The 16721-nt window shown below is 43.4% G+C and overlaps 1 protein-coding gene across 2 annotated transcripts in view; it reads right to left on the bottom strand.

Annotated features, from left to right (window-relative positions):
• Positions 1-11877: 11877 nt before the first annotated feature.
• DPYSL4 (dihydropyrimidinase like 4) overlaps positions 11878-16721 on the bottom strand; it is a 39269-nt gene continuing 34425 nt past the window's right edge. For both annotated transcript variants that reach the window (XM_066618817.1, XM_066618818.1), the window contains exons 13-14: positions 14034-14205; positions 11878-11969 (exon numbers count right to left, since the gene is read on the bottom strand). In XM_066618817.1, coding sequence (XP_066474914.1) covers positions 11878-11969; positions 14034-14205 — 264 coding nt within the window. The remainder of the gene's footprint in view (positions 11970-14033; positions 14206-16721) is intronic.

Here is a 16721-nt window from a genome sequence, read left to right on the forward strand (position 1 = left end):
AGCCATCCTCCAGGAGTCTGGGCTCAAGGAGGGCAACCTCTCCTTCTGCCTGCTGGGTTCCTTATGAACCCAGCCCAACTGGTCCCACTCTTTCCGGCCATATGACCAGCCTGAGATCTCAGTCCCTACACCCAAGGAGACCTCCAGTCTGGGGCTGGATTCAGGCAGTATGCATGTTGCTCCCCCACTCTTGAGGAGCCTCCTACTCCCAAGGAGCCCCTTGCTCCCGAGGACGCCTGAATAGTTGGGATCAGACCTGGGTGACAAGTATGCAGAAACCCTCATGTGGACAATAAAAACCATCATTTAGATCAACTTAGGATATGTAGTTTCCAGAACATCTAATGTCTTATGTTCTTATGTTCTTATGTCTGTACAAAGGACTTGGGTGCCCCAGGAAAACTCTATCTCCCAAGGTCCCTGTAATCAAGGGTGCTGTTGCAGCAGCAGGTGGCAGGGAGGGGAAAGCATCTCCATCAAGGGACCTCGCTGCAAACTGCTTGGGCTGTTGCTGCTGCAACCAAGCTAGGTAAACAATACCTGAGCTCTACCTTGCCCTTTAGCACCTCAGCAGCTGTTAATCTTTCAGCTTCCGATGCTCTTTGAGGTGAAGAGACCCAGCATGAAGTTGTACGAACATATATGAAGCTAAGATTTTCCAATTGAATCTAAGAAAAATAGTACCTTGGGCAAATCTGTAGCCAAGTTATTTACATGTGGCAACTGCCGTTCTGCCGTTCAGCATCAACAGGACGGTCAATGGGGATCTCAGGTGGTGGAACAAGCTCTTATGTCACCTGTGGTGACAAAATACTTTCAGATGGCTCTGCCTAGAAATTGGCATCAGTGAATCCCTTCCTTGCTCAGAGGCTAAGCAAAACAGTGTCACTGCTGATTAATCAGTCCTCAATGTGAAGAGAGTGTTTGAACAGTTTTATCTTTCATCTTCTACCAAGAATGTATCTTGCCAGGAGCCCAGAGGGGGCAAAAATCTGTCAAAAGAAATTAGGGGCAAACAGGTAGTTGCTTCTCTCTCTTTCTCTCTCTCTCTCTCTCCCCCCCCCCCCCACTCCATGCAGGCACACTGCAGACAGCCTCATACCCTTGAGGCAGCAAATGCCTTTACAAACAACACAGGGTGATGAGATAGACCTCTAGTGAATATTTCATTCGCCAAGCAGTCCGTGAGGGGAAGCTGATAAACATGGTGTAGTTGGGTGTCAGAAAACAGACAGAAACAATATGATTCTTTATGCATCAACTGTCAGCAATACACATTGGTGTCTTTGGATGACACAAGCCTCTTCCTCAGAATGAAAAATTATTCCATAGTTCAGGAAAAAAAAAATGGATGGAAGGCAATAGGGATTGTTCCCGTCCATCTACTTCTCTGTATGTGCATACAAAATAATGTATGCAATATAATACAATATAGAATATATGCAATATGCACACAGTATCAATATAATATTCATAGCCAAAGAAATTATGCTACCATAATGCAGCTACATCGTCAGTCGTAACAGAGCTTCACAAAGACACAGCCAGCCATCAGTCATAACAGTCAATGCCAGCACCAGGTTTCTGGGGGCCTTGGGCTGGACCCTATGTCAGTTCCAGCATCCTAGCAAAATTTCCTTCATTAGCTTTTGTGTATGAAGGAAGAATTTGTACATACAAAGGCCACAGAAAGGATGCAGTTTATGCACTCAGCACCGCACATAAGGATATATGACACTTCTTTGTGCTCTCATGGATCACCATAGGTCAGGCAGGAACAAAGATATCCCCAAGTGTAACTATTCCTGTTATAAAAGAATATCATTTGTACTTGAGAAAGATGCACTCTTGATCACTATTGGAGTAGAAGCTATACCTGATGATCCCAGTAAGTCTCGTAAATTAAGGCATTTCCTATTTGCTCCTATGGCTCCACCTCCTATTTGCATAGGCTTCATTAGCATAGCCCTATTTCAGGGGCTTTCTGTCTCACCTATGTGAGTAATAGAAAGTGATACTAGATAAATAGCTTGATTACAGATACTAATGACTATCTTATTGTCTTCATGACTAACTTATTTGTTGTCTTACTGATATCAACACCCAGAGTGGTGTACATATTTCCTCTCCTCCTTTGTTCTCACAACGGGGTAGGTGAGGCTAAGAGAGAGTGACTGGCCCAAGGTCACCCAGGAAGCTTTGTGATTCTTCCTGACCGAGCAGGGACTTGAACCTGGGACTTCCAGGGACCCCAAACCACTACACCATCCTGGCTCTTCTACACTTCTTGGTAAAATTTTGGGGTCCCAGGTCCCAAAGAACAACTGTAATTTTCAGCATTGTGACTGCTCATCTGTGCATCCCCATTTACTGGGGGAAACACCTTGCCATCTTGCCCTCCTTTGTACTAGCAGGCCTTTAGCCCTCTTTCTGCTTCTGAGCAGGTGCATAATTCAAGCATAATTCAAATCAGGTGCATAAAGGTAGAGAAGAGAGAAGGAAAAAGCCTTTTAGTTGCTGCTTCAGCAAATGGGCAGCTGCCAAGGTCTGCATAGTGTCAAGACCCATGGAACACCAGCATCTGGTTAGAGCAGCTGATATAACTCAGGAATGTTCATCAGCCATGTGTATTGTGCAATGTATCAAATTGACAAGACATTTGGCAAAGCAGAGACACTTGCAGGATGAAGTGGACAGCAGGTATTGTTGGAAAATTAGTTTTGGAGGCACCTACATTCCCTCCAGTGAAGCTTTCTTTCTAAAGATTTTTGGCATCCACACAAGACAACCTGTCACTCGTCGTTAAGATTCAGTTCCACATGGAAGACAAGCTTGGTCTGACAGTATATTTATTAGCTCAGATGGCAAAGATGACCTAATTCCTCCGTGGATTTTGATTATTCTCAGCCTGGTATTTTATTAGCACTTAGACTCAAAAGACACTCTTGGGCATTCAGTTGTCATTCAAATATTTCATCCAGTGCCAGCACCAGATTACTGAGGGCCCTGAGGTAAAACCTTGCACTGCTTCCCCCATGGCGCATCTTGCCCACCTCCTGATGGCACATTGGGTGCTACCAGAAAACCCAGTCCTATGAGTTTGGGGGCTGCCATGCCTGTGATGTATGTGGGCCCCTGGCCAGTGACTGATTCTTCACCTCTGCGGCTACTCCTGATTTCTGCTCTTTCAGAATAAGCCGTTTCTCGTCATGGTGAAGTGAGCAGGGCTGCAGCTTGCACTCTGTCTCGGAGCTTTTTTTTTCTTTCTTTGATCATTTTTTCTTAGGCAGCAAAGCTTACCTTCAAGGGCATCTTTGGGCTGCTGATGAGCACCTCTCCACCAAATGAGCTTTGCCCTTTTGCATGTGGACTCCATTCCAGGATTAAATTTTTTTCTGAGATTGCCACTCTGGTGACTTCACCAAGTCCCTATCTCAGAAACCTCAGGTGTTTGGATGCATCCAACCTGGGAACCCTAGAAGCAGGGCAGACCTAATCCCTGCTGGCACCTCAGGCAGCATACCAAATCCTGCCCCCTTATTTGGTGATGTGCCCGTCTCTGCCCCAGGATTGGAAACAAGGAGAATGGAGTTGAAGAGGAGGGCTGGAGAAAAATGGTGGACTAAAGCATTGCAGGAATGGAGTGTTTGCTGCAGCCTACAGCTCTTGTCTTCTCTGCACTTCCTCTCCTACTCCATCGCCCTTTTCCTTTATCAGTCTAGGGCAGTGGTTCTCAAACTCTCTGGGAGTTTCGCTAAAGCGGAAGTGGAGCGTAATTGCTCTGCATCTGCTTTCACTGCTGCGGGGAGCCCTACTGCAGGTCGCGCCAGGCTCCCCACACCCCCGGGAGGCTGCAGGGGCTTGGGTACGTGCACCCAAGCCCCTGCAGCCCCCCCTGAGTGGCGCGATCCTGGGGATCGCGCCGCTGCCTCCTCCCTGCCTCCAGGCTGCCTCCACCCCTTAAGGGGGCAGGGGCCAGGGCCCGCAGGCTGGGGCGTCGTGACGCACCAGTTTGAAAAGCCCTGGTCTAGGGAGTGGGAGGAAGAGCAGCAGCAGGGGAGGTGAGTGGGCAGACAGAGGTAGACACCTCTACCACTCTGAAGATTGAGGTGACCATTTCACATGGCTGGTCCTTCCTGCAATAGGGTTGCCCAAAATCCAAATACAATCAAATCAGTGCTAAGTTTTGCCATTTTCTTTCTGTGATAAATTTTCCTGCTGCATCACCCTTTTCAACAGAAGTTATTACCCTTTTCTGCTTGACTTCCTTTGCCTATTGCACAAAACGCAGTGTGACCTTTTTCAAAGAGACGTAATGGCACATTTTCAAATGCAAAGTTGGCACAAAGGCAATGGTTCCCCCCTGCAGTTAATGTTAATTGCACGTGTGCCAGTTTCATTCTGAATAGCTGCACTTGAAAGGGTCTATGTCACCTGTTAACATCTCTTAAGAACCTTTAAATGAGTTACCCGTTTTGTATGAAATTTCATCTCCCACCTAGCAGGGTCACCATTTCAGGTTCCAGTGGCAGTGTGTGTGTGTGTGTGTGTGTGTGTGTGTGTAAAAATTCCGAATGTTATATTTGTTGCCACCAACTGGCCGAAACACAGAATAGCTGCTTAGCCAAACCAAGTCTGAGCCTGCTTACCTGAACATTCCAGATGGGGCTGAGCTAATGATCCAGTTTCTGATTCACGACCATTCCAGGCAGCTTCTGAAAGAGCGTGTCACAATGTCTGTCCATTGCTACCAAGCTTGCAACAATACCATATGCATTTGCCCACTCAAATAAGTGGTAACATTTACACTTCTTGCTTTCGCCCCAGCCTATGGTGATTGGTTGAGAATGTCTGTCAGCAGACTGAATTTCAACCTCCTGCTCTGCACCATATACTTCCTTCATTTCCTGAGAAGCCATTCTCTCCAGAAACAGTGCTGCTTCTGTTTGTGCATTATGAAGAAGGGAATGAGGCCGCAATCCTAACCAACTTTCCAGCACCGGCATAGCTGTGCCAGGGGGACATGTGCTGCATCCTGCAGTTGGGGGGCAGTAATGGAGGGCTCCTCAAGGTAAGGCAGTGTTTGTTCCCTTACCTCAAGAGTTGCATTGATCTTATGTCAGTGCTGGAAAGTTGGTTAGGATTGCGGCCTTATTTTGCTAAACTATTCTCTGTCTTTAGGATCTAGGTAGCAATAGGTATGAAATAACCTGAAAAGCTTAGTCATGACAGGTACTTCCCTCCCTCTTTTTCAAACCAGTCGCATCGGATAGTCAATCACAAAGGTGCTCAAAAAGATCAAGTTAGACTTCTGACAGATTTCCAATCTGACGGCCCGCTAGGCAGCCTTAAAGTAGCAAACATCCACACTGTTGCCTTCCTCCCTGCTGTAAAACACCCTCATTTCCATATATTAGAGTCTCTCACTTTCAAGTACACTCTAACCTAGATTTTTTGCAGCACATGGAATGGGGCACAATGAGGATAGCCTTTCTAGTTTTCAGTTTGACGTTCCAGCAACTCAGCTCTGCAATCATAAGCATATGTGTCTGGAAGTAAATTCCAGTTAAATAAATGAAAGAGCTGTGTTCCCAGAGGAAAAAGGAGATGTGTGCACCCCTCAGTGGCAAGGGCATGTAGGTTGCCCATCGGCTATTCCCACATTTACATGTTTACTGCTAGAAATCAAAGGGGCAACGTCAGTGGAACGTGACTGCTGTGTAATGTTACAGTAACAATCCATTTCCCTAGTTTCCTTTAATTCCCTAGTTTTGGACATTTCAACATCCCCCCTCCCAGTTTCTGTGATATCTCAGCATCCTAAAAGCTGCTGCTACATCTGACAACAGTAGCTCTTGCCCACCACATCCTAACCCCCATCTCTGGCCTGAGCAGCCTATCAAGGGCTGCTCAGATTTGCATCAACAAATTTGCTGGTGCGAGTAGCTCCCATATAGGGATGGCTGAGGTTTGACATGGGTTCAGGAGAAACATACCCCCTTACCCCAAGTTGCCCTCCAGCTACCTCCTAACCTGTGCTGGATACAACACAGGCCAGTCAGACTGCCTGTTCCAGTGCAGGTTAGGGTTGGGCTGTCCACCTGTTTTGCCCTCCACCTGTGCAGGCCACATGGGCAAAATACTGTTCCCTTCTTCCACTACAAATGTGCAATGTGGTTTCCTCTTGATTAAATATGGTTAGGATCGGCTGTAAATGTGCGGTGTCCAAGTGTTCGGTGCGCTAATCAAGTGCTTTCACAGCTTAACATGGACGGTTAATGCATCTGAGAAGCTACATCCCAGGCCTGTTACATTCGCAGATTGTAATCTTTGAAGCCTATTCCATTTTTGGAATGGATGGTCTCAGATGAAATGGCATTTTTTGAAGGTGTGTTAGTCTGTTTACACTTGGGGTTGAGCTCGCATTAATTTGCACAGTAAGGCATGCCAAGCAAAATGACATACATTACAGGTCAAACAACTGTGCAAAATATCCCTTTACTACAGCATTCTTGAAAACAGTCAGGGCATTCTCCATAACCCACAAAAAATTATTCTAATCATATAGATGTTTCATTTCCATCCTTTGCAGAAACTGGTTATTTGCATTCACGTACACATCAATTGAAGAAGAGGGGAAAATGCAGCACTTCTCCTTGAATATACATTCTAAAATGTCAGCACTAATTTGGAAATACCAGGGAGCAATGCACTGTCACTAGAGGCATGATGGTGAAATAACAGCTTGCCCTTCTGTGATTTATGCTTAAGGTTCTGGCAGTGTGCTTTGCTGAGTTTGGGTGGTCCGCAAAGGTTTTCCTTATGAATGAGCACATCTTGTGCCTCATTTAGTTTTCAGAACACCTCAGACCATTTATGCACATCACTTTGAACACAATTGCTTGGAAATGCCATTATGTACCCAGGAGCAGCAAGCAGGTTCACCAAAGAACTGATTTGTGAGAGGTGGGACCTTTAAATATTATTTAAAATGACCATTCTTCAGAGAAGCCAGTGGAGAAATATGGGGAGTTGTCTCAGTATGTAGCCCACTAATATGCCATCTTGTCTGGCTGTGCCATGCTTCTTTACTGGTAAGCATTGGGTCATCCACGTTACATTGAGAGGGAATGATTGAACTCAAATAAGTTTGGCCTCACATTTCTTTTTCAATGCAAGAGGTCAGATGAGAAGTAAGCATTGTTTAAAAGGCAGCCGTATTCCACATATGTAGGAATTCAACTGGACAAAAATGCTTGTTTCTTTTGTTCAGGTATCTGCATACCTTGAAAATAGCCCCCCCCCCTTCTGTTGCTACTTCACTGCAGTTAAAACTGAGAGCTGCTGAAGTGCTGGCTCCCTTGTGGTTGACTGGCAGGACTGCACTTGACTGGCATGGTAAGGAATGAAAAGCAAACAGGCGGACTTCTAACTAATGAAGAGGGAAGATGGTACAGATCATTTTGGCAAGGGAATGTGTTATGGACCAACCTTTTATTATTCTTTTCAACCAATGCCTAGTTCATACACTCATAAATGCCAGTATAGATGTTGCTGCCTGGTAACAAATGCCAGCTTTATGTGCCGAGATATATGGATGCCAGCCTGGCATGATGAACTGTTTCACCCTGCACTCATACACACAAAATTGACACCAGGACACTTTCTTTCCAAGCCACAGGTTATGTTCCTGAAGAACTCTAGTCATGCCTCAAGCCCTTCTGTGTTGTTCCTTCCAGTCACACCCTGGAAGAAGACAGTTCCGTTTGTGTGACCCCCTGCCTGTACTCTCCCCATTGAATGTGACCTCCTTGTTTCCCTGTATCACTTCCTGTTTGTATTTGCATCACCTCCCCCATGCCATCTCCGTATTTTGCTTATCATACTGTAAAAATCTGCATTTTACCTGCTTAACAGTCCAATCCTATCCAACTTTCTAGTACCAATGCAGCATTGGTATTTTCCAGTACCAATGGTAAGGGAACAAACATTCCCTTACCATAAGAAAGCCTCCATGATTGCCCCTCCCCCAAAGAACATATCATGTGCCCCATTTGCACAACTGTATCACCTCTGGAACACTGATTAGGATTGGGCTGAAAATGTCACAATGTAACCTCCTACTCATATCTGCTTTTGTCATGTCGTGAGAATGGGCGATGGTTGGATCTCAAAGGATCTCCTCTATGGAGAACTTGTGCAGGGAAAGCGCCCTATGGGTAGACCACAGCTGCGCTACAAGGATTTCTGCAGTACCCATCCTTGGATAATATCTCTGGTCTTTCCACATTCCAGTTAGAAGGATTTCCCTTCATTGTGGACCAAGAACAGCCCTAATCCCAAACTGATCAAGTCATACACTGCGCACTAGAACACAGTGCTCCAGACTCCATTCTTCCTTCCTGATAGCAGCTTATTCCCAGAGCTACAGGCCACAACAACTCTAGAACTCCTTCAATATAGGAGGATTTTGACAGCAAATTGTTACACTTCCTGTGTAGAACCATCCCTTGTGTGTGCGGCAACTAGACAGCATCTCTGTGCTGCTCAGAACTTCTGAAGCCCTACAAGGAAATGGCAACAATCCCCTTCAAGTATACAGGTAGCTAGTGGTGTAGCAAGCAGGGGCGCCGTCTGCCCCAGGTGCCAGGCTGGAAGGGGGTGCCGCATGTGGCCCAGCCAAGATTGCGATAGCAGGAGAAGCAGCAGCAGCACCAATGTTGTCACAAGTGTGTAGAGCAGGGGTGTCAAACATAAGGCCCGGGGGGCCAGATGTGGCCCACAGAAGCTTTTTATCCAGCCCTCAGGCTCTCAGCTGCTGTTACTGCTAAACGGGCAGCCCCCCACGATAATTGGGCTCTCCCATATCTTGAATATGATAAAGATTTGCATGTTTTCTCTTCTGTCATTTGTAGTTAATTAATTCCTAAGTGAGAAAAGGTGCTTATTTTTGGTTATGAGTTGTTTAATGACATCACTTCCTGCCTAACGACATCACTTCTGGCCCTCAGCAGGCATCATGAATGCCATTCGGCCCTCGGTAAGAAACGAGTTTGACACCCCTGGTGTAGAGGATGCAATAGCTGCTGCTGCCTCCTCCTGTTTTGGCGGCTTTGTGATCTCACTGCCACCCCATTCCTTCTCCTTTGGAGGTTGAACTTGATTTTTCTTTATGGCACTGCCTCCTGGTCTTGACGTAAAATACAGGCATGCGCCGCTTAACAACCTTCCACTTAACAATGAATTATATATACGACTGCGGTCAAAGCACAGTAAAGATACACTTAACGAGGCAGTCAGGTTTTCCATAGCCTGTAGCAGAGTGCGTGTTTACACTTAGTGTAGCTAGTGTCTGGCATAGAGTACTGGTTTATACAACAAAGGTACTAGATTGGGCTGAATGTGCACTTAACGATCTAATCGCATAACTACGGTGAACTTATCCCCTAAGTGGGTCATAGCGGTAGTTCAGAGAATTTTTCCAAAGAGCTGTAAAATGCAATTTGAGTAGATTGCAAACACCTTAATAATCAAATAACCAAGGATCATCAATTTGCCAGTAAGAGGTCTCCCACTGGTTTTGATGGGATTTCCTTCACACAGTGATCGACTTACACAAAGGAGTAAGAGGGTGAAGTGAAAGGTCAAGATAATTCATCTGGCTTTGTAATTTAGCTGATTTCCAACAAACTTTATTGAATGTAGATAAAAAAACAAAAAACAAAACAAAGTGATTTTGTGTCAAGTTACATGCATAGTTTTATGGAATGATATGGAATATACAAGATCACTTTTGCTGTACATAGCTTTAAATATAATAAACCTGTTATAAGCTTTATAAAAAGTTCACTGTTTGCAACTGATCTCCAAATGCACCTTGTTTATAAGAGGACCTATACTTGGAATTTGGAAAAAAAAAAGTATAATTTGTTTAAAAAAACCCAAAGACTAACAAAAAGACTAAAAAAACACACTGGCACGTCCACAATTGGCTCCAGATTCCAGAAATTCAGCTATCTTTTTTTTTTTTTTTTTAAAGTCTAGATGCATTTTCATACCAAATCTAAAGTGACACTATGACACCTAATTCCATGAACATTCAGACCACACTTGTATTTCTTATATCCATGCTGCCACAACAATAATGAGTGACAATGGTTCCTAAAATATGTTCAAGATCTCACAATGAGATCCTATAAACATTTTGAGTCAAATTTGTCCTAAGCCATTAGTAGCTTCAAACAAACAAGGTTACTAGTAAACTGCACAACCATGAAATTGTTAAATCACAATCATCAAATTTAAGAACAATGATATCCCAAAAGGGGATCTATTAAATGTGGGAGCCCAAAGATGTTGTCAGTTGATTTCAGGCTAACAAGAGCTCAGTGCAGACATAACATTAACCATGTTTAGCACCAACTACAATGTGTTGCCTTAATCCTAGTTAAGAGCCACAACTTTACAGGTAAGCCATGGGTAAACCATTCTCTCTCACCAAAGAATTTGTGTAGGAAGACACTAGTGAGATCTGGTTATAACTTCAAAAGCAGACACTCCAAACTCTGTTTCTATAATCTAGTTGGTGGTCAATTCTACCAATGGTGGTAGACAATCATTGTCTAGATCAGGGGTGTCAAACTCATTTCATACAGAGCGCCAAAGTTAACATTCAGGGCTCCTGCTGAGGGCCGGAAGTGATGTCATTAAGCAGGAAGTGACATCATTAAGCAGCTAATGGTCAGAAATCAGACCATGTTCTCATATAGAAGCTTCTCATATGTTCTCATATAGAAGCTCATTAACTGCAATGACAGAAGAGAAAATACGCAAACCTTGAGCATATTTCAAGATTTGGGAAAGCCCAATTTTCATGTTGGTTGCCATTTCAGCGGTAACACCTCAGCAGCTGAGAGCCTGAGGGCTGGATAAAAAGCTTCCGGGGGCCGCATCTGGCCCCCGGGCCTTATGTTTGACACCCCTGGTCTAGATATTCAGTTCTAAAAACATAACCATGGTTAAGGAAAACAAATCATGGTTAAGCATTATGTTTGTACAGAGGCAAGGCAGGTGACTACTCAACGTTCTCTGGGTAGGCCATCTCAGTTTGTTTTTTTTAATGCTAGGAATAAATCAATTGTACTAAAATGGTACAAGGGTTCAAAATAGTACAAGCACGGTAACAGTCATTATTATTATAGAAAGAGCAGGGATATTGATAGAAAGACTCAGAAACCAAAATTTTCAGGCAGGTACGCCTTGGTTATAAGACATAGTTAGAAGCTCAGCTGAACACAATTTAAAAGTTCTTCACTAGAAGACCACAAGTTTGCATACAAACCTTTGAGGAATTGTTGAAGGTTGGAGGATATATTTATAACGAGATCTACACACTGGGGAAGGACGTATTTATTTTCCATTTAGGGAAGACTGGGTGGGAAATTTTATCCTGAGTATGAAGGCAAATCTTTTTTTTCCATGTTCCCTTGGTGTACACTCTCATCTAAGCCCTTTGATCTGGCAGTGTAAAATATCCATTATATACTGTAAAAGGTTTTTCTTTAGAACCACACTCTTGCTAATGGAAGTTTGTAAAGCAAGAGGTTCTTGGGGAATGTAGGCAAGGCAGAGTCTTTGAACAATATCACCTCTGTAATTAGAAAGTAGTGTGAAAATGCTGCTGCACAATTCATCAAAAATCCAAACCAGATTAAGTTAAGCCTGCTTAAGTCCCACTAATTTCAGTGGGAAGATTAAAGCACATGCTTAACTCTCCAATTGAAACCAATGGGACTTCACAGTATTTAAAAGTTGCTGGATTGTACCCAATCAGTGACCATCAAAAGTTATGTGCAATCACCACCACATTTAGGAATCTTATGACAGAGATGTAATATTGGAGCGTCCACCTGGAGGAGCAATAATTTTCTGAGCAGTACGTCTCGCGACGTGGTCATCCGCTTGAGACCCTAAAAGACGAAACACATAACAGAAATGTCAGTAAGACATCTCATGGATTGTCAGCTGCCTTGGGTGCAAGTTTGGGGAGAAAGGCGGGTTAAAAATTGATTAAATAATAATTACATTGAGAAATGTAGTCATTAATACAACACAGTTGCACACTCAGATAATGGCAAAGCCTCCTCCCTATTATTTGTCACACAACAGTGACTACTTCCTGAATGAAGTGCACAGTATTTATTATGACAGAGGGGGCATCTAATATCCCCAAATGGGAGGGGCACTGAATGTTCTTAAAAGCTGTATGAAGCCTTTATCACTAGATGTGATATTTGGAAGCAGTATAGCAAACAGAACAGACAAATTGAAACTAAATCTGAAACACGGGATGCAGGAGACCCTGTTCACTTGAGCTGGACCAGAGACTCCCCCCAGTAGAAAGCTGCATCTATGAAAACAAAGAAGGTACAGAAATTCATGAAGCTGCATCCAAAAATTGTCTTCTTTTGGAGGAAGTTTCTTTAATCAGAGGAAGAGACCCTTTGGATATGACCCATGGAGAATGCACAAGTGCTAGCAAATACAGTGGTGCCTCGCAAGACGAATGCCTCGTGCAACGAGAAACTCGCAAGACGAAAGTGTTCTGCGATTTTTTTGGTGACTCGCAAGATGAATTTTTCTATGGCCGTGCTTTGCAAGACGAATTTTTCTGCATTTTTTTGTTTGTTTTGGTTTGTTTTAAATCGCACAACCGTTAATACCCAGGATGCATTGTGCCTGGAGGTTAAAAAGTTGAAGTTTTGTGCTTGAAATTTTTGAAATCCTCTGTACAGTATGTATGCCTTTAAAGAGCACTTAATAAACACTTTGTAAACCAAATTTGACTTTGTTCTGACTTTTTTTGCCCATAGGAACGCATTAATTAAATTTCAATGCATTCCTATGGGAAACCGCGCTTCGCAAGATGAAATTTTCGCAATACGAAACGACTCGCGGAACGAATTAATTTCGTCTTGTGAGGCACCACTGTATACATAACACAACTCACTTGTTTGATTTGGGCCAGAAGCATCCGGGGCATCTGGGACTGCACATAGGATCCATTCCAAATTAATATAGGATGATAATTACCTCACACTAGAGCAAATGTTCATGCAGCCTACTGCTAGCAGGTCCAGGCACCTGGGTTGCCAAAATGCTAGAGGCACAATCAATAAAATAGTAATAAACTTTCTGTGGCTATCTAGCCATATGAAATAAAAGGCCTAAAATCTAATCACATAGTTTCAGCTACAAATTCAGACTGCGCCTCAGTATTCGTGGATGTCAAAAACTGTGGGTAATGAAATCCATGGGGTCAGGCATGCCAGACCCTCCAAAGCAACTGCAGCCCAGCTTTGCTCATGTCATTGGAGGGTGTTCCGAGGTCCAGGAAGGCCACACGTGACCACCATGACCTCTGCAGGCCTCAGAATGCTTTGTAGAGATAAAAAAAAACCTACTTCTGGTTTTCAGGCAAAAACCGAAAGTGACACTTATTTCTTTAAAAGGCATTCTGAGGGCCAAGGAAGTCCTGCGCAGATGATTGAGCACCACCTGTACTCATTTACTTTGGTGTTCAGCAGACAGAACCCTACCCATTTGACCCCTAAATGTTTGTGCAAATACCAGTTCTGTTAATGAACTCTTTCACCTTCTGTGGCTTCAAAGGCTTCAACTTGGATCCCAGATCTGCCCACATAGAACTCACTATCAGACTGGGCAACAGTTGGTGTGTCAATAAAACAATCAGTCTTTGTTCTTGTTATGCACCTCAACTTGCCATTTATTTTTTTGTTACCTTGTCTTGAAAAGAAAGAAAGGTCTCCTGTGCAAGCACCGAGTCATTACTGACCCTTGGGGTGTTGCCACTTCCACGACACTTTCCTGGCAGACTATAAGCAGGGTGGTTTGCCATTGCCTTCCCCAGTCAAGTTACCTTCCCCCAGCAAGCTGGGTACTCATTTTACTGACCTTGGAAGGATGGAAGGATAATTTGTCTCACCAAATTATCCAAAAGCAAGTAAACTTACCTGACAGGCTGAAACCTGACTGATGAAGGTTACGGACTGGAGGAGCGAGTATTTTGCCTGAACAAGGAGCTATTCTTGAGGTAGGAGTTGGGGCCACAGCTTTTGCAGTCACTATAACATCATGAACAGGTCCATCATAAAGCCCCCGAGGAACACCATGAATTTCTGCAAGCTATAAAATAATAAGAGGAAGAATGATAGTTAAGCAAACACTTGACAGACCTCTTTGGGACAAGTGCTTTTGGATAGTCACTAACAGAATTTAAACTATTTGCTTCTTGACAAAAGAAGTATAAATGGCAGTTTCTATATAGCATTCTGCTTCCCTCTTCCTCCTTGGCATTACTACCATCCACTTGACTGACAGACAAGAGATGGTGAGCAAGCAGGTGGTGGTAGCTACTTTGGTATCTCCCCACCATCACCACTGTCAACTAGCTTATCCCCCTAGGTTGGAGGAAGAGTATGGGGGGGGGGAGAGGAGGCAGCAAGGAGGAAGAGAAGGAGGAGCTGATCCAGAAGGCTAAAAATGCTCAACAAGAGATGCGGATGCAGTGCAAATATGACATCATCACCCCAGAGCACATGCTTATCAGACTTGTGTGTATGAAACAATGCTAGCAATTACAGTGAAGGGGAGTTTGACCTGCTAATATTATTCATATCACTAATATTAATTGATATATTATTATAATATTGTGAACATTATTGTTAAATAATGTTCACAAGTATGGAATCCAGTGAGATCAGAATGTTGTGCTTGAATCTGTTCTTGGCAGCAAAGATCTTCTGCGCAAGGCACCGGAAGTTAAGAAACACAGAAAGGAATCTTAGAAGCCAACACAGAAAGGAATCTTAGAAGCCACCAACACAGAAAGGAATCTTAGAAGCCCTGGGATGTTGCACATATGGATAAGCTATCATATGCTATAAGAAAATAAGAAGGGAAACAGTTGATGGTGAATCTCTAAGAAACAGCTCTTTGGTTCTTAAACATTAGAATTTACTAAACGATAATGAAAGGCCAAACCAACTGGAATAATAATTTTTGGAAAACTGTTGTGTGAATTAATTAAGAAGAGAAGTTTGGTCTTGGGACTAGACACAAAATATCCGAACAAATAAGCAGTTTCTATGTTGAGAAGCATTTTGGTTTTGATGTTTATCTTGCAGGCAATTATACACCCAAAGACTGTCACAAATATACCGGGTTTTTTTCCCCATTACTGCCAGTGACAATGCTTGCGCTCCAGGACACTCTTGCCAGCCAAGACAGTAAGAAAGGGATTGCAGACAATCAGAGTATCAAATGCACACGTCCAAATGAATCACTATCACAAGCAGTCAGTGGCTGCCTGGTTTGGAGCCCAATTATGAGGGAGCAACGAGTCCACAAACCTCTAGCTCAGCATAAGTGAAAAAGTACGTTTCGTGAGCCCTGCATTTCTGGGAGGATTAAAAATGATGTCATGGGTTTCTTCTTTACATAGATGCAGTTTGATTGGTAGCAAATCACCCATAGGATTTTAAATATATCCACTGGACTCAGAGGGACAGAAGTGGCTTCCTCCCTCCTTCAGCCTACCCTCTCCCAATGCAGGTACAAATTAGAAAAGATCAACGGGACAGATGAATTTGCAGCTGGTGCTATATTTACACAACTTCCCATTAACATAAAAATATGGCTGCTACTTCCCAGTCAATCTCAGCAAATAGGAAAGTTATCTATAAGGGAGATCATGTTAGTAATGTTTGTACTGATTAAGATGATCAAATCATCCTTCACTACCTATGTGCCCTGCTTTATGCATAAGAGACCCTATCACCAACTGCCCCTCTCCCATCAGCAGGCGTCTTGCACACAGAAAGCTGTGTTTGCAGGAAGACTGTGCAGACATAACAGTGCATGTAATGGAGAGTTGGGTCAGGTGGGAAGTTGCCATTCATTCATGCAAGCCTCCCAAGAGCTCTTGTCCAATAGCAGCAGTACATATTGAAGGAGTAATGTTTCAGTGTTCCTCACGATGTCCATTGCTCAACTGCATGCAATGTATGCATTGCAACATGCTATTTGCTGACCTTCATAGTGATGAACATTTGCCTGCTCACCAGACAAAGAGGTACTTTTAAGTGATTGTTCTCTTATACCTATGGAAGGAGAGCATTGTCCCTATTTATCCCAGAAAAGCGTCCCTCCTGGTGGTTGTTTGACACGAGTCTCCTCTCTGTCTCTTTTAGAATATGGACCCCTCTGAGACAAGGAACCACATTTATTCCTTTTGCTATACAAATCATGTTGCAAAGTTCTTTGTGCTGAAAAGTGGTACATAAATATTTTGAACAATACTAATTAATCACTTCTAATACAATGACGCTACAGGTAAGGGCTTTCTACCAGCTGTATGGATGAGCTCCTTTCTCAAATCAGCTGTAACAAACTCTATTATACTCTCTTCCTAAGATACAGAATTTTTCTGGAAAGCTGCTTGTAATTAAAGTAGTAACTTCTATACCAAAGTATAGAATATGCCCAATATAAAGCCTCGTACAAATGGTGTTTGCGTTAAATTCTGTGAATGAGCCTCTAAAAAAAGATGGTGGTTGGAACACATGATCACCTTCTTGCCATTTTGGATTCTGGGCTCACACTAGATCAGGGGTCTCCAGACTACTGGCTGGGGCCACATT

The sequence above is a fragment of the Tiliqua scincoides genome, chromosome 3 (assembly GCF_035046505.1).
Source record: "Tiliqua scincoides isolate rTilSci1 chromosome 3, rTilSci1.hap2, whole genome shotgun sequence".
In the NCBI taxonomy this organism is placed as follows: domain Eukaryota; kingdom Metazoa; phylum Chordata; class Lepidosauria; order Squamata; family Scincidae; genus Tiliqua; species Tiliqua scincoides.